Source organism: Emys orbicularis, chromosome 22 (genome assembly GCF_028017835.1).
Source record: "Emys orbicularis isolate rEmyOrb1 chromosome 22, rEmyOrb1.hap1, whole genome shotgun sequence".
Classification (NCBI taxonomy): Eukaryota; Metazoa; Chordata; order Testudines; family Emydidae; genus Emys; species Emys orbicularis.
The window spans coordinates 14,357,377-14,375,015 of NC_088704.1; the positions used below are offsets into that span (position 1 = coordinate 14,357,377).

Below are 17,639 nucleotides of genomic sequence, written 5' to 3' on the forward strand. Positions count from 1 at the left end.
GGAGAAAAGATGCATTTTAGGATGGGATTTGAGAAGAGGAAGCGGATTGAAGAAGCAGAATGAAGTACAGGGCGTGTGGCCCACGGCCGGAGCAGTAGAGGAGAAGGTTCTTTCAACAAGAGTGATTGTTCAGAGACAATGACTAGTGTAATGTTGGCCTTAATATGGGGCTCCTTATTCCACTGGTGTCTGTTATAAAAGTCTTTTACATCACACAGACAACTTATAATGTGGCCAAGTTCCTTGCTCTCAAAGAGCTTGGCTGAGAAGGAGCACTTGAGTTGATGGATTGATTGATAAATGTCATTTGGTAGCTTTCACAATAAACTCGGGGCCTGCTCCTGCTTCTGTTGAAGTCAGTGGAGATTTTAATGGAAGCAGGATCATGACCTTTGATGCTAACCTTTTTGAGATAGAGACCTCGGGTGTGATTCTGACCCCCACTTCCCCCAGTGTAGCTGCACTTCAGTGGAGTTATCCTTGATTTAAATCAGTATGCAAGAGAGGAGAATCAGACCTCTTGTCTGCTAATATGTCTGCACCATGCCCACCTGTGGCACTTTTCAAAGATAGTGCTCTGTCAATCACAGGTGCAGACTTTCCAATGTGCTGTGGGGTGCTTGACCCTTGGCTCTGCCCCAGGCCCCGTCCCCACCGCACCCCTTCCCCCAAGGTCCTGCCCCTGCTCCACCTCTTCCCTCCCCATTCCGCCCTCTCCCCCGAGCGCACCACACCCTCACTCTTCCGCCTTCCCCTCCGAGCCTCCTGCACCCCGCGAAACAGCAGATCGCGGCGGGTGGGAGGCGCGGGAAGAAAGGGGGAAGCGCTGATCAGTGGGGCCTCTGGGCTAGGGTGACCAGACAGCAAGTGTGAAAAATCGGGACCAGGGTGGGGGGGTAATAGGATCCTATATAAGAAAAAGACCCAAAAATCAGGACTGTCCCTATAAAATCGGGACATCTGGTCACCCTACTCTGGGCAGGCGGGAGGCACTGGGGGAAAGAGGGGAGCTGATAGGAGGGTAGCCGGTGGGCACCCTCAGCACCCACCACTTTTTCCCCATGGGTGCTCCAGCCCCAGAGCACCCATGCAGTCGTGCCTATGCTGTCAATACATCCCAACTTTCTGGTGCTGTAACTGTGGAATTCTTAGTGTGGCATTGTCTAATGGCATGCAAGGCTCCCAAAGCTACCGACATTGGTCAGTATACCCCTAGTGAATGATAATGCAAACTATCCGGGGGGGTGGGGCGGGAAATGCATGCCCTGCCTGGGGAGTTATTGGATATTTAGAGGGAGGGAGCAGATAGTTTAGAGATAATATCTGTGGCTTTCACATAAATCACTGCCCTCCCTCCTCCACTTTATTCTCTCATAGCTGGGAGTGCCTAAATCTTTGGGTTAAGTCTCCTGGCTTACAGATGACTTTTCTAGGGAAGGCGAATTTGGAGGAGGTGTTGTGTGAAGAGAGCTTGATGAGGCGAGATCTCCTTATGCCACGCATGCTGTACCAGGCTGTTCTTGGGAAAGCATGTGAAATGCACAATCAGAGTGAAATGTGTGTTAGACGGGGGCGTTTGCAGTGTACAGGTTCAGGTTGGTGCAGTAACCTCATGTCAGTGTTGACCCTCTTTCAGAAAACAGGAAAGGAAAAAATCTCATTGTATCCATCAGTGATTCTTTTTCATTCCAATAAATTGGTGTAAAAGATTTACCACTGTCTCAATTGGATTTAAAAGGGTAAAACCCAGCATTCCCATGTGTGTGTGTGAGGTTGAACAGCAGAACCCTTCTCAATATCTCCACACCCCTTCCCCAGAAGTCCCACTTGTGCCCTGCCTGCTGTTGCTCTTGCTGCCCGGCTGTCAAAATATCTCCCATAATGAAGCAGTCTGGCCTGAGGCTAGCATTACCTCCAGTACCGATCCCACTGAGCGTGACTTCGGCAGCACTGCTGGGCTGCTTGCATGCTGCAGTGAACACAGAGCATCACATGGCAGGGCTACACCTGGCATGCAACAAAAGATAAAAAGCCCAGAGTCTTGGCTGTTAGACAGCCTGACGTCCTCTGGGGCAGGCAGAAGCTTGATTGGCTTGGGAAGCGGTGTCATGGTTATTGGACTGGTCTTACTCCTGTCTTTCAGTAAACTCAGGGCAATTCAAAAGCATGTTTCGGGGACAAACATATGCTTCCCATAGCTTGTGTGATACTGTCAAGGTAATTTTATGGAGGCGACCTGGGGAGAGGAATGAAGGAGAGAAGGTGTTGATATCTCTTTGAGTCACAACTCCAGGGATAAATATGGGAATGGTTCGAATACTCTGCCTTTCTCCAGCACTTCCCATCCAAAGGTTTCAGAGCACTTCACAGTCATTAATGATGTAAGCATCACAACTCCCTTTGGGGAGAAAGTGTGGCCCGTGGTTAAGGCACTGTCCTAGGACTCGGGTTCAGTTCCCTGCTCTGCTGTAGCCATCATGTGTGATCCTGGGCAAGTCGCTTAGCCTCTCTGTGCCTCGGTTCCCCATTTATGCAGTGGGGTAATAGCACTGCCAGACCTCACAGGGGCGTTGTGAGGATAAATATTTTACAGATTGGGAGGCACTTTGAGGTCTATTGATGACAAGTGCTAGATAGGAATTATTAGAGTTGGGAGACTTGGGTTCTACTCCCAGCTGTCCCACTAATCTAATCTGTAAACTTACGCACGTCACTGACCCCTCTGTGCCTCTGTTTCGCCTCGCACCCTGTTGTCAGTCTTGTCTATTTAATGGCAGGGACTGTCTCTCACTAGGTGTGTGTACAGGGTTTAGCACAATGGATCTCTGATCTCAGCTGGAGACTCTTAAGTACTATTGTAATACAAAGAAATAATAACAACCAGTTAAACTAAGGAAAGTATTATCCCCATTTTACAGATGGGAAAACTGAGGCCCTATGCATGTAAATCCAAAGTCACGCAGGAAGTCAGTGACAGTCAATGGTCTCTTTGCTTCCAGTTCTGTGCTTTAAGCACAAGACCATCTCTTCTCATAACTTGGTCTACAATATAGCTAAAACATTGCACTTTTGTCTGGCACATTTGATCTGAGAGAGAAATAAAAGACCCTGAGCTTGATTCAGCCCTAAGTGATATATTCCAGGATGCAGGGATCCTGGCAATGGAAAATGTAATATTATTTGTATTGGAATAGCACCTCGGAGCCCCAGTCATAGACCGGGACCCTGCTGTGCGAGGTGCTGTACAAACACAGAACAAAAAGACAGTCCCTGCTCCAAAGAGCCTCCTGAGTGGGGATTGCAGGAGGGCAAGGCACCCACAACCTCTACTCCACTGCAAGACCAGAGCTGGTTAGTGCAGCCCCAAAAGTGGGCTGTACCTGCCGAGGAAGGTGCACCTGGAGGATTCCCTGATTCAGCATAGCCTCAGGCAGCCTCTGCCAGCGGGATCCCTATGGAGCTCTGATCATCCTTTTAAAGCTGACCTCACTTGGTGAAACCTGGGAAGATGCCAACAGTGTAAACCCTACCTGCCCTCCTCCAAGAACGAATCCCTCCTGCACACTGCACCCCACACTGATACATGGGGTTTACAGGACGAATCTTGCCCCCAGACTTCCAAATATTTTCCAGCTCCTTAGTTTTAGCATTTGCAAGTTGCGCCTTCTTTGTATGTGGTTCTCTGTGTTGTTCTGGTATGTGTGAATTTGTCAATATCTTTCTGATCTGGTGAATCTCTTTACATTAAACCCTGAGAATTCTTCTGCGGAGGCCAGAGCTGAGCAACGTCAGGCTTCCCACTGTTGAATTCAGCCATCCAGACGGTTGGACTCCAGCAGGTGTTCTTGTGCTTTCGTTGAGCTGGGCAGGAGGTCAGAAGGATTCATTCAGTAGTAAATTATGGTGCTTGTGAGAGTGAGAGATTGATAGGACAGGCTAAAGTATAGTGTGGGCAGGCAGAGAGCATATTTCCCCCAGTTCTGCCAGCACACCTCAGGTCTGTGTGGGAGCTCAAAGCCCTGCTGAGCCACTGCACAACACAACCAAAGTACTTCAGTTGTGGCCTGCAACAATGTCTGCTCTTCCAGGAATGAAACACCCATGAGCAGATAAACATCTGCCTATAGATGTCTTTCCATATAGGGGCTAGAACGGAGATTGCCACATTCATTTCATTTATGACTAACCCCAGATTTGAATTAAATTCTCCAGAGATGAAAAGTGAGGGTGCTAATAAGTACTGGGAAAACCCCCTTGGCAAGCCAACTTTTTTTTTTAAGGTAAATAAAAGGTCTCAGAGTTAAGGAGGGTTTCATCACAGCTGTTTGCTAAGGGCTGTCTGGATGGCAACACAAGCGTGCTGTTGGGCAGGGTATTCAAGTCTGAATTCAGGGCAGTTGGGTCAGCAGGGTCTGGGAGCTGTAAAGAGGGGGGTAGTCCTGTGCGCCCTCCTGGAGGAATCATGGAGACGTGGTTTCAGTGCATTGCGGTGTGCTAATTTCGATTCCAGATAAGCCAAGCCTACATGGCATGAAGGTGTTGTAGGTGAAAATTGTTCCAAAGTTTGCATCTTTGGGGAACAAACTGTAGCACGATCCTATGAACAAGGCTTGTGGTCAAGTAGCTCCAAGAGGAGACTGAGACCTAGCACTTCCGGGTTCCCTTCCCAGTTCTACCACTGAGACACCATAAGACAGATTCTGCTACCCTTAATTAGGTGGAGTGGTTCTTTCTACACAAGCAGTCCATTGATTATAGGGCATTACCCACAGAACATGGTACTATTCGCTGTGAGCAAGGGGGCAGAAACACCCCCATGAGATCTTGGGCTAATCACTTAGAGCCAGAATATGTACCCTTTACCTGCACTGGTGAGCAGTTACAGTGGGACGGATTACTTGTGCGGGTAGATTGCTCCCTCATGCCAGTAAGGGGTTCACAGTCTGAGTCTTGACCTCTTTGGGCTTCAGTTTCTCCGTCTGTTAAATGGACATAATGGCACCTCCCTCACGGGTGTGCTGTGAGGCTTAATTCACCCAAGTCTGTGAAGTGCTTCGAGATCCTTCACTTAAAGAACATTCTACAAGTGCAAAGGATGATTATTATTTAGGAACTGCTCCACTTAGCCCCCTTAACTCTGCTGAAGGTTGATTGTCCTAACAATGAACACACATCTTGTTGGCAGCAGAGTACGTTTAGTCTGGGGTTATCCCTCAGCCCCCCCCCCAATAAAAGGATATATGTAGATAGAAAGCTTAGAGTGTTTGTTACTGAGGCGGGGTTAAGGGTCAGGGAGCTGTCCCCTTCTGTCACTTACCTTGCAAGACTTGTTGGGCATATTTAATGTAAAATGCTGGAAATTGATCATTTCTGATTGTTTTCTCTTCTTGATCGCTTATTCCATCATAGCACATCAGTCCTCTTCAGGCTTCCTGTTATAGTGCACCCCACTGCCCCTTTGCACCCCAGTATAGGGAACCTGCTCCATCCTATACAAGACATTTACCATAACGAACAAGTTACTTAGTCCTCAATCATAATCTCCTGTGGCTATTTCCCAGAGACTGTACAGCTGGGAAAGAACTCATGGCATGATTGACTAGCATGACTCATAGTTAATTTATATTAAGGTTAATTTATATTAAGTCTCTTGCCTCATGGGGAAGGAAAGATCTAACCTCCCTTTACAGGATATAGATTTTTGCAAGAAAGTCTCTAAACTAGTGTAAAACTGTACAGTGTGTATCAAGAGAGAGATCTAGAGAAAAATGAATATAGGTTGTAGTGTGTGCCTTTCCCCCTTGTCTTCACGCCTTTAACATAGTAAGTGCCCAGAGGATTTCCTCCCCCCGCCCCCCATTCATTCATACGGCTGCATATTGACTTTCCAAAGTGGCACCAGGCATTTGCAACCAGCCCCACACCCTTGTGGCTGAGAAACGCTCCGTTTGGGGCGATGGAGCCAGCCTGTCGTCCGTCGCTAACCCCCCTCTCCAGGAGTGAGCGTTTGCTGCTTTTTTTCCCCCCCTCTTTTTTTTTTGTTTGTGTGTGTGTGTGTGTGTGTGTGTGCAAGCGCCTGTGCTGTTTAAATGGGCCAAGTTAGAGAAGCGGCGGCGAAGGGAAATCTTGTTTGGTCAGAGTCTCCGAACTGCATTGTGTGACTTCTGAGAACCTCGCCCTCTGTCTGTCTGTCCCGGGGTGGAGGGGGAGCCCCGCGCCCCCAGCCCGCCACATGCAGGGACCTGCGGGACAGGGGCAGTGCGCTGGGGGGGGGGGGGAGAATACGCCATGTAGTGGCAGCAGCTCATTAGGAGGGTGGTGGCACAGTTGGGCTTTTATTATGATTATTCTAGCCAGGAGGGGAAATGGACTCTAATCACAGTAAGGACCGGTCATTAATAAAGCCATAAGCAGAGGCAGCGGCTCTGCAGCTTGCAGGGGAAAGCGGAGCAGCCCCGAAAAACTTCTTCTCTTGCCTGGTCAAACTAGTGGGGAGGGGGCGCGCGTTGGGACCCACAGCGCTGTCCAGTTTGTGCAAGCGAGGGGAGGGAGAGCAGGAGAGGGCAGGGGGCGCGGGGTTTAATTGTCATTATTCAATAAAGGAAAGCAAGGAGCCAGGTCTCCTTTGGCGAGGGACCGTGTGGCGGGGAATCCTCCCGCGTGGTAGGAAGGTGGGTCGATCGGGGGATCAATAAGCGTTTTAAACCAAAATAATGTCTACGGCAGCAGAGACCTCTCCAAGATGTCAGGTGTTAGTCCGGAGGGGCAGATCTGTGAGCAGCACAGCGGCTCCCGGGTCTACGGTGCATTAGCCTCTCGGTGGCAGAGGGATCCCAGACAGCTGTGCTGGGGAGCCAACGGAGGAGATTTGCTAGCGGGCTCCTCCGGGGGATACTACCCGCCACCTCCTGCACCCGAGCGCAAAAGGTGCTGTTGCTGCTGCTGCTACTGCTGGCGCATTTCATCCAAACTCCAGCCAGAGCGGGGGCAAGTTGCACCGGAGACATCAGAGCCACTGTGCTTTGGAGAGGCGAGGGCGCACCGGGAGCGCAGCGGCACCATGCCTGCTATCAAGAAGGAGCGACTTGACAGGGAGGAGATGGCCCTGGCTGCCTTTAACCAGCCCATGGAGACCTTACCTGACTATCTGGCCCCTTTAGCGGCCGCGGCCATCCCGGTGGTGACCCCCCACCCTCCGGCTTACGACCAGATCTTTGCCCACCACCACCGTGCCTACCTGGGCTTCCCCGAGACCCACCACCCGCACCACCCCCATCACCACCTCCCCGAGGACCTGATGCTGGAGCGCTTTTCCTCCATCCCGGATTTCCAGCCCTTCTTTGACAACGGGGAGCCGTGCATCGAGGTGGAGTGCGGCGAGAACAAGGCGCTGCTCTACATCAGTAAGTTATGCCAGGGCAGCAAAGGACCCTCCATCCGGTACCGGGGAGAGTGGCTCACCCCTAACGAGTTCCAGTTTGTCAGCGGCAGGGAGACCGCCAAGGACTGGAAGCGGAGCATCCGGCACAAAGGTAAGGGCATGGCTAACATTGCCCCTCGGGTAGGGGTGCCCCTTGGCACGGCTGTCTGCCGCGCACGCCCCTCTCCCCAAAGAGCCAGGCGTTGTGAAAGCGGGAGGGAGGCTGATGGCATGTGAGCATTGGCAGTGGGGGATCCCTCTGGGATCCCTGCCCCCCTCTTTTTAGTGACACCCCCTCCAACTATCAGATCCCCCCGATCCCGGGCTCTCCTGCGGGGGACGGGAGCTTGGGGATCGCACAGAGGGAGGGAAGGGGAGTTCATCCTGCTGAAGAAGTTTCATTCAATGTGGGCAGAGGCTGAACCAAGGAAGGTTGGGGGGAGACGTGTGAGGGGAGCTGGGTCTTGTGCCAGCGCGTACAACTGACTGTGGATTAAAAGGGGGGGAGTTATACTTGGTGGGGTTTGGGCACTTTTCTCCGCACCTGACACAGCCACACAGAGCGAGGGCAACGCGGGAGGCTGCTGGGTGCGCGGCGCTGCGAAATTGACAAAAGGTTGCAATTGACGAACGGAAACAGCCCAGGAGCCGGCATGGCTTTAGCGAGATGGGGCGGTTGTTGCTGGGGTGCAGGCCGGAGCGGGCAGCGCTCGGGTGAAGTAAGTGCTCGCCGGGGTGGGGGGCAGATTTTTCATTTGGGGGGGGGTGCGTGTGTGTAGTTGTGGTTTTCTGCTTCCGTGTATAGTTGTGGTTGTCTCTGTGTATGCGGTTATGGCTGGCTATGTGTGTGTGAGTGTATAGTTGTGGTTCTCTCTCTGTGTAGTTGTGGTTGTTGTCTCTGTTTAGAGCTGTGTGAGCAGTGTGTGTATAGTTGTGGTTTGTGTGCGTGTGTGTGCGCGCGCAACTATGGCTGTCTCTGTAGTTGTCCTATGTGTGTAGTTCTCTCTCTGTGTGTACAGTTGTGTGTGTGTGTAAGAGTGTAGTTGTCTCTGTGTTTATCGTTATCTGTGTGTATAATTGTGATTTTCTGTGTCTATGTATTGTTGTTATCCGTGTGTGTGTATAGTTGTGGCAGTGTGTGTGGGTCGTTATCTGTGTATGTATAGTTGTGGCTGTCTTTATCGTTTGTGTGGGTGGTGGTATCTGTGTATATAACTGTGACTGTGTGTGTGTATTCTTGTTATTTCTGTGTGTATAGTAGTGGCTGTCTGTGTGTAGTTGTCTCTGTGTTTGTGTACCTGGCTGCATGTGTGTGTGTGTGTGTGTGTGTGTGTGTCTGTTTGAAGAGGGGGGGAGTGAGTTTGGAAGTTGTGAGTGCTTGAAGCAGAAATGTGCTGGCTTGTCACTCTGTAAATGAGGAAAGGCGCCTCAGGGGAGGAGGGGGCGGGGGGTTCCTCCAGCCCAGCAGCTGGGTGGTGCGGGACCCCAACGGGTCTGCCTTCTGCTGACAGCTGCCCACCTCCCCCGGCGCAGCCGGACCCGAGCTGGGCAGGTCCAGAACCCGGGGACGGCGGAGAGGAGCGGCTGGTGTCTCCGCAGGTGGAGAGCTGAGGACTTGGCTCTCCCTGGACGCGCTGCATAGGGAGGCGGCGGGGGTGGGGGGAAGAGGCGGAAAGACAGAGTCAGTGTGACATGTAATTAGCTGAGAGCTGGAGGTGTCAGCCCAGGGGTCTGAAGAGCCATTAGGAGGTGACTGACACCTCGCCTTGTTTATTGATCGCCAGAGAAGAGGGGAATAACTCCAGGGGCCGCTCTAATTATTATTATTCTCCTCATTTTTTATCACTGGGCTCCTGGCTGTCTTCAGGAAATCTCAGTCCCTCTGGGGTGAGTCAGGAGGACTGAGGTTAAATGGATGGAGGAGGAAAGGGGGAGGGCGGGGGAGAAGCTGTCTCGGACTGCCTTGTGGTTTGCATTCAATATCTCCTCCGTTGCTTTTAATTGCAAATGCATCCCTTAGCCGTGCCCAGAACGGCACCGGGGTGATGTGTGCGAGGTTGGGGGAAGGGGGTGGACATGCAGGGCTGGAGCGCTTGGTTGTTATGTTCATTAGTCATCTCTCCAGACTGCGAGAACATTTTTAACAAGGTTAGAGGGAAGCTAATGAGGGCTGCGCTGGTGGTTCTCTTCCCGATTTCTACAGGGTGGAAAGTTCAATTAAGGTACAAGCATGAGCCATGTCGGGTGGGCACTGGTGGGAACGGGAAGAGAAGGGCTCTGTGAGTTTGCATGGAAAGATCCGAGTTGCTTTTTCTGCAAAGCCATTTATTTTATTATTTTTTAAACCAGTGCTGTTTCTTTTTCTTCTCCTCCTCTGCATCCAGGGAAAAGTTTGAAGACTCTTATGTCCAAAGGAATCTTACAGGTACATCCTCCAATCTGTGATTGCCCTGGGTGTCGAATTTCGTCTCCAGTGGTAAGATTATTGCTAAAATATGTGTTTTAGTCAAATCTCCTCCCCACTCTTTTTTTTCCCCCTAATTTTTTTCTTTTCCTTCTGTAATCACGGAATTGTGATCTTAAAGGGCTAGGGATGTCAGTCACTGAGCCTTCTCCAAAGTGCTGTTTTGCACTGTGAGCATAGCTGCAGTCTTGTTAAATGTCAGAGGAAGGGGAGGTTGCAAACAGAGCAGCTGGGCAAAGCAGTGCTTAACCCAAAGGATGTAATGCAGAGTGTGCATGTATGATTGACCGGGGGAAATATCACAGCTATGCAAACTGCAAATCATTCACCAGCTCCAGCCTCACCCCCCCCCCCTTTTGTGTGTGTGTGTATTTTGCGGAAGGGTAAAGCAACTGAAACAAAGGAAATTAAAAGTACCCACATGTTAGGATCAGAATACTCATGTTTTGCAAAAGGTTTAGATAAACTTGAGAAGGATTAACAAACATATCTTGGAGCTACCACCTCCTCCCCTCAGAAAAAAAAACTTTTATAACATTCTCATCCTTGACAGTGATCATTGTTTTTATAGCTCTATTTTGCTTCACCTTAAACATTGAGTTCACGGTGCTTTCCATCCCCCATCTGAGTATTTCTTGGGGACTCTTAAAATCTCATTATGTGTGACATCAGGATTTCCATGGAGAAGATGGTGATGTCATAAATACAGCGTGGTGCGGAATCAGAAGTGTGTCTTGCATAGAACTAAGACATTAAAAATATGTGTAGCTGGGATATGTGTGTACACTATAAAGATATAGTTACAATTCTTTTTATCAGTTAAAATCCTGTTTGGTTCACACAACTAAACTAAATCCTGGAGTTGGAAGAATCATTGTAACTGAATGCATTTTTATAACGAGAACTGTGGAAACAAATGCTATTCTATATATTTTTTTATCCAGGATATTTTTTTCTTCTGTTGTCTTTATGAAGTCATACATGGTAAATCTCTGAGAAAGTAAAGTATGTTTATTTAGAATCCCAGAATTTAAATGATTCCTCTGTGTATATTCATATATATATATATATATATATATGCATGTTTAAATGAAAAGTTGCTTAGAAAAATGTTCAGTAAGTGGCCTGCAGAAGTCAAAGCAAATATATAATCTATATTTGTAACTTAACTCTTTGAGCACATATTGTGCTGTAGCAGTTTACACTGAAAAAGTCATCGCAGAACAAAACCTAAAGATACTATTTATCTCACCATATAATTTTTCAGTTACTATCTCACAATTAGTAAGTCACATAGGTTGAAACCCTGGCTCCAGTGAAGTCAATGGGAGTTTTGCCATGTACAGTACTTTAATGGGGCCAGCATCTCACTTAGGGTGACCAGATGTCCCAATTTTATAGGGACATTCCCAACATTTGGGGCTCTGACTTATATAGGCATCTATTACCTCCCACCCTTGTCCCGATTTTTCACACTTGCTATTTGGTTGCCCTAATTCCACCTCAGTAGTCTCATTGACTTCAGTGATACAACTCACAGTAGTAAGCACTATGCTGGGTAATTAGTGTTTACAGGTTTGGGCCCTTTGTGCACTTGTTTTTTATTATTGACCCTACAGATCTGAGAGGTTCCTTTACTTTGGTCCATGGACCACGGTGTCTGCAGAGCACTTGCTGGTGGTCTGTTGAGAACTGGCTGATCACATGATGATGGCTGCTCCTCATTTCCAGCTGCTAAATTGCATTAAAAGACAGCTAAAACAACACTAAATACTTCCCTAAGGTTACTTTTCTACATAAGCAATTGCTGTTGTTGCCTCAGGGATGCTACCTGATTGCAGGTGGGAGGGGAGTTGTCTTGGAGACGATCTCCATGTTAAAACGTGGTCTAAACTGAAAAAGTTCAGAAACTCCTGATATCAATGGAAATAGAAGCTCATTTAGTATTAGGAAAGGAAAAGAAAATCTGTCTTGACATGTCTCCCAGCCCCCTTCTCCCAGTGAGATGAAGTAGGAAAGGTTTTGACAGCGGAATAACCTTTATTCTGGATTATTTTAGCACAGCAACTGGCTTTTATTTTGTTCATTTTTGTGTAGCAATCAGCGTGCTCTTGGCATAATTTTCCTTACTTTGAGTGTAGATCATGCTATGAGAAAGCTAACCATTATTGTCATAAGCTTGTTAATACCACTGAGTATGTTGTAGTGTTCCAGGAAGACAACCTAAAGTTATTAAGAAATGTCTGAAGTGAAAGATGGAGATAATGATATTTGATAAATGTGTCTTAATACAAGTCCTTTTAAAATAAAATGTTCTTTTCCTTTTTAGAAATTAAAATGTAAAAACAATGCACTTATATAGCATCTTGCATAATAGTGTTTCAAAGCATCTGGCAAACTCTAATTACTTTAGCCTCACCACACCTCTGTGTAGTAGGAAAGTGTCATTATCCTCATTTTAAAGATGGGGTAGCTGAAGTACTAAGATGTTTGAGCTGTTTTGCCAGCCAGGGCAGAAAACATATTTGTCCCCCTTCCCCTAAAAAAGTCTGAGTGATGCAGCACCCCCTGAAAGTTGGAGTCTAGGTCGATCACCATGTTTGCCTGCCCTTAGAACCAGCTCTGGGTTTGAGGGTCTGACTTTCACCTGCAGCTCCCAATGACTTAAGCGGGATTTCTGGATGCTCAACACGTTGGAAAATCAGGCCCCCACCCTGCAACAAGATCCATACAAGTGGCCTCCTGCATTCTCACGGAACCCCACAGACTCGAGTGGGATTCTGCACAAACACAGGGCTGTACTTGGTAGATCTCACTGTAGGACTGGAGCTTAAGTGGTTGCCTGAGGTCACATGTAGGAAAACTGCATCAGAACGAAGAACGGAACCTAGGTCTCTTGACTCCCAGTCCGCTGCTTTAACCACAAGACCATTCTTCCTCCGTTGAAGGAAAACCTTATTGATGCTAACTTTACTCTTCTTTCTACAACCCATGAGTTACTATCCATGGACCAACTCCCACTTGCCTTACTCACATGAGAGGTTCCACTGGCACTTTAGTCTCCCTTGTCAGGCAAGCATGATTTAGCTGGTTCTCTCTCCAGTGTGTACTGGCAGTTTCACATTAAATCTGGACTCCCCTGACAGTGCGCTGTAGTATTTGCATGTACTATATATTCAAAGCAATTATACTAGGAAACAGTTAAGAAATGGGGACAATTTATCTTTCCCTGTCTGATGACTGTGGTTTAAGAATCAATGAGAGCAGGGGGCTCTTAGCCATCCTACACAGAACTTACTGTATTTTATATTGTAGATACAGCAGGCAAGTGTGAATTACACCCGTGAGATCTGGGTCCCTCTGCTATGGTTGTATCCAGAGCATGCAATGGAACTGTGGGCCTGATACTATCCAGGGAAGTTTACACTGCTGGGAATCTGGTGTAAATGAGATGGCCTACTGTCAACAGGAACAGGCCAGCCAAGCTCATGAATTATTTTTGAAATGGGGCAGAGCTAGCTGCTTATGGGTGAATTACTCTTGCTGGTGCTGCAAGCTGAGAGCAGAATGGCCCAAACACCTGGCCCCGCCCTCCCTTCTGCAAAGGTTACATTTAATTGATCCAACTCTTCTACCCTGTCAAATGGAATTTAACATCAAGAGTTTTAATCAAAATCAGTGCTTGCTCTCAGGCCCTGTCTGGGTCCTTTTTGGGGTCTGATAAGGGAGGATTGATTTGGAAAGCAAATTACATATCGCCGTGGAACCAGTTTGGGAAAGCAGCTCTAAGGAGCTGGAGACTTTTACCTTGGGCCTGAACCTTTTACCAGCTGCTGTAAAACCGTCAGAAGCAAAATCAACCCAGCAAAAGGAAAGAAAGACCCCTTTCCCCCCACACCTTCTTGGGCGGGGTTGACAGAGGGGAAGGTGGCCAGCCAGTGCACATGAGCTCCTGTCTGCCAAGGGGTCAGGAGGGGTCATATTTCTCAGGGCATCTCTGGGCCTGGAATGTGCCCTGGCCTCCCACAGAGGATCTGCACAGCCCTCCTCAGTGCATGGGTCTGCAAGGGAGAGAGCGAGGGTGTGTGTAGACCTAGCAGACTTGTTTGGTGCCTGGCTGCCCCCAGGCAGCTAAGGAACCGGGCTGGGACGGCTGATGTGGCTCCCCCCTGCAGTGAGGTTGTAATGGCGGGTGCCCCCGCACCCCTGCATTAGCAAGGGGCAGGTCACACACACACACACAAAGCAGCAAGGAATGCGGCTCGGCTCCCTCCCCCCCAGCAGAGCCCGGATCGCTCCCGCTTCCCCCCCCTCCCCGTCGCAGCTCGTTTGCTGCAGCTGCAGACGGCGGCCGGCGCCTCGGCTAGTTCTGTGACCGACCGCTGGTTTCCTGCGAGGCGGAGGAGGAGCAGCCGCGTCTCGCCTGCTGCCTCGGCGCCTCCTCCCTCGGGCAGCGGCAGCGGCTCCCCCTCCCCGGGCGCGTCTCGGAGCCTGGCCGGGGCATCAATCAGAGCCGCGTGGGGAATCGGGCAGAAGGGCGGGGGAGTCACTCCGGGGCTAGGAGAGGGCAGACGCATCCCCCGCCCTGGTTTGTGCCTTTCATGGACACAGTCGCTTGCAGGCAGAAAAAGCTTTGCCATTAGGTGAGTCCAGGCGTGTGTCCCCGACCCCCCCCCCCCCCAAGCTTTGCAATGAAAGGGGGCTGGAGCGCTCCGGATTTCATGCATCATTTCTAAATCTTCACCGTTAAGGAAAGTTTGCTTTGCATAGGCCTGCACCCCTGTTTTGCCATGCCCCCTCTGTTTGCGGTTAAGGAGAGCTAGACCCCCCCCCACACACACAATAGGTTCATGCAACCTCAGTCTTTGTAGTTCAGATGAGGTTAAATTGCCTGGGTCTCTACTCCTATGTTTTGCTGTACATGCAGGATGCCAAGAAGGCACAAAAATGGTTGCAGGCAGGAGACTTGTAAATTGCATGCTTAGGTCTGTATCCCCCATTTACATGGATCCCAAATATTTTCAGTTAAGAATGGTTTAAATTACAAAAGGCCCTTTGGTGCATTCCAATGCATTTCAGCTATGAACCATTTTTCAGCATTTCCCCTTAAACTTTCCTGCACACGCACAATGCCAATAACTCTCAGTCTGTGCAATGAAAGGCGCCCTTAGACTGGATAGGGTTGTGCTGCTCTTGGTGGTGGCGAGTGGTTTTTCTGGCTGTGCCAGGCCCCTGAGGAAGGCCTGACCTGTTCATGGGGGACAGTCACCTTAGCAAAGTGGGGGAGGACAGGGGAAGGATTTTGCAGAGGCCAGCACTAAAATCTCTCTCATTAGAGCAAAAGGGCTTAGATTTGTAATGTCCAGGATTGCATGCCCAGTATAGCAAAGGGGAAGCATTTTCAAGCATGGATCTCCTTTGTTTGTTTCCATCACCAGCGTGACCCTTTAGAGTATTTTTCATAATAACCTGAGCCAGGCTGCCTCTGAAAATGTCTTAGGATTTAACATGGGATTTTCTTTCTTTCCTTTTTTTTTTTTCAGTTCTGTCTTTTCACAGCCAGGGTTTCTCTTTGAAAGTCTGCCTTATCTACCCTGGGTTTGATGTGCAGATCACATGTAAAGATGGAAGGGCAGGCTTCTTAAAACCCTGTCGTGGCATAGGTGCAGTAAAACAAAAGAGAAATCCCAATAAAATATATTTTAAAATCCCTCTACCTCTTTTCTTGCATGCCTCTAGGGCTCATGGTAATTGTTCATAACTTGGTCAGTGACAATGATAATTTGTTTACTGGGGCCCAGTTTTGCTGTTGATTTGATAGACATAGAGGGTGTTTGTTTTGTTTTGGGTTGGTTCTTGTCATCACCACACAATTGTGTGTGAGGTTGGAAAAGATCTAAATTGATTTTTTTTTTAATTTAGAAACAAAGTGTGTGGGATCAGTTAAAGTTCCCATTGCTTAGCTCAAAATGTGCCAATAACCATGCAGTGTTCCTAGGTCAGAGGCAGTGGGGTTAGTAATATAGCTATACAGGGGTCTTGAGATGGGTTTTCCTTTGATCTGTCCCAGTGGGGTCAGAGCCGCTCTCCCTACCTACCCCGCAGAGTGACTTGGGTCGTCTGCCCTTGGGATGGAGAAGAATGCTATGCGGTGCCTCTGTCAACCTGAAGGGGTCAGAAGAGAGTAGCCAGACGGGGAAGTTCAGCCCCACTGTGATCCCTACTGTTGGCTGCAGGGGGCTGGAATTTAGCTGATCCAAAGCTTGGGGACTCCTGCATGAGGTGAGGCTGTTCCAGTGAAACTCACCTGTACGAATAGGACTTAGCTTGCTCAGTGTCATGGCTGCTTTCCTGGGTGCCTGTGTGGGCAGGATTGAGCCTGAAAACTTGGTTTCAACTGAATGGATTGGATCTTGGGCTCCTGTCTGAGAGTCTGAGTTTTGGAGCGCACGGATCCTGGGGTTTGCATGCAGGTAGCTATTTTCAGCTTTGCCTTTATGTCCTTGGCGATTCCCTTATGACTGTAGAAAAAGCCCCTCTGGGAAGCAGATTTACAGACATTTTTATTCCTGGCGGCCCTTGGCACAGCTTGCTGGTTTTATTTGTGGTTTCATGCTGATGTGGAGTATTGTGTTTAATCCAGCACATTTTAGTTTAGTTAGGTTTTGTTGTTGAATTATTCAGTTTAGTTTAGGATTTTTGTAATTGATTTATTTAGGAGATGTTTAAATTGCATGCATTGGACCTGTTTTCTGAGCCTGACCTCCAGCGTTAACCAAAACACTCCCACAGCCCCAAAGGTTCAGCTGATGTATCCTTCTCGTGGACAACCCCCTTCAGCGAGGAGTCTGAGGAAAAACACCATGCCCCTGAGGGGAACAAGAGCGACTTTGCCTGCCCAGTGTAGAGTTGAGTCCTCAACTCCCAGCCCCAAGACTTTCAAATGCAGGGGCTGTGAGCAAATACACATCAGCTGTTCTTGTGGCAGGGAGGGAGCAGGTCTCTAAACTTGCTGGGTCCCGGACCATACAGAGCATCATAGAGCAAAACCTGTAGCTTGAGTTGCACCCAGAGGTGAAGGAGAAGCCAGCGCACACCTGGAAGATGCTGCCTGTTAAGTGGGAAACTGTGTTCTGTGCTAGCTGTTACTCCTGAGTAGGCTTCAAGGCCAAACCTTGTGCAGAATGCCTTACAATTGCTCTGTTATTGTCCACGTGCCTTGGAGATTTTGGAAGAAGGTGTTGCATGGATGAGACATTTAATTATTATTTGTATATAGAAGTGTGAGGGTAAGAGCAATGGGGTGGAGGGCGCTGGTGCAGTACCGAATGATTTAGTTTTGCAGATTATTAAAAGCGCTCTGAAAAGGAAAACATTAATTGGAGCACAATGTGGGGAGTGAATAGTAGAGGTGCATAAGCTTTTCCAGTCTAGGAAAATCGTGTTAACTTTCCGGGGACACTAAAGGGTACAAGGTGGAGGATATTTACCGACCTGGGTAAAAATGGGAGCTGTAATGCAGCTACAGTCAAGATTGCTGCTGTTCTAGGGAGTAAAGAAGCAAGGTGAATGCCAGTGGGCTATTACATTGCGGGGCTAGGAGCAGGGCCACCAGTGCCTTAATGGGGCTTGTACATAATGAGTCAGAGTAACCCTCCTTGGTGCTGTGGATGGGGAATTCATGCCTGAGGTCAGAGGCAAGATGGCAGGCAGTGTTTCCACTGCTTCAGGGATTCTGCTTGGAGACGGTAACTT

At 48.7% G+C, this 17,639-nt stretch overlaps 1 protein-coding gene across 1 annotated transcript in view; it reads left to right on the forward strand.

Moving 5' to 3' along the window:
* Positions 1-7,045: 7,045 nt before the first annotated feature.
* SAMD11 (sterile alpha motif domain containing 11) overlaps positions 7,046-17,639 on the forward strand; it is a 180,795-nt gene continuing 170,201 nt past the window's right edge. Inside the window, exons 1-2 of the mRNA XM_065421263.1 lie at positions 7,046-7,532; positions 9,805-9,896. Of these exons, the coding sequence (XP_065277335.1) occupies positions 7,061-7,532; positions 9,805-9,896 (564 nt within the window). The 5' untranslated portion in view covers positions 7,046-7,060. The remainder of the gene's footprint in view (positions 7,533-9,804; positions 9,897-17,639) is intronic.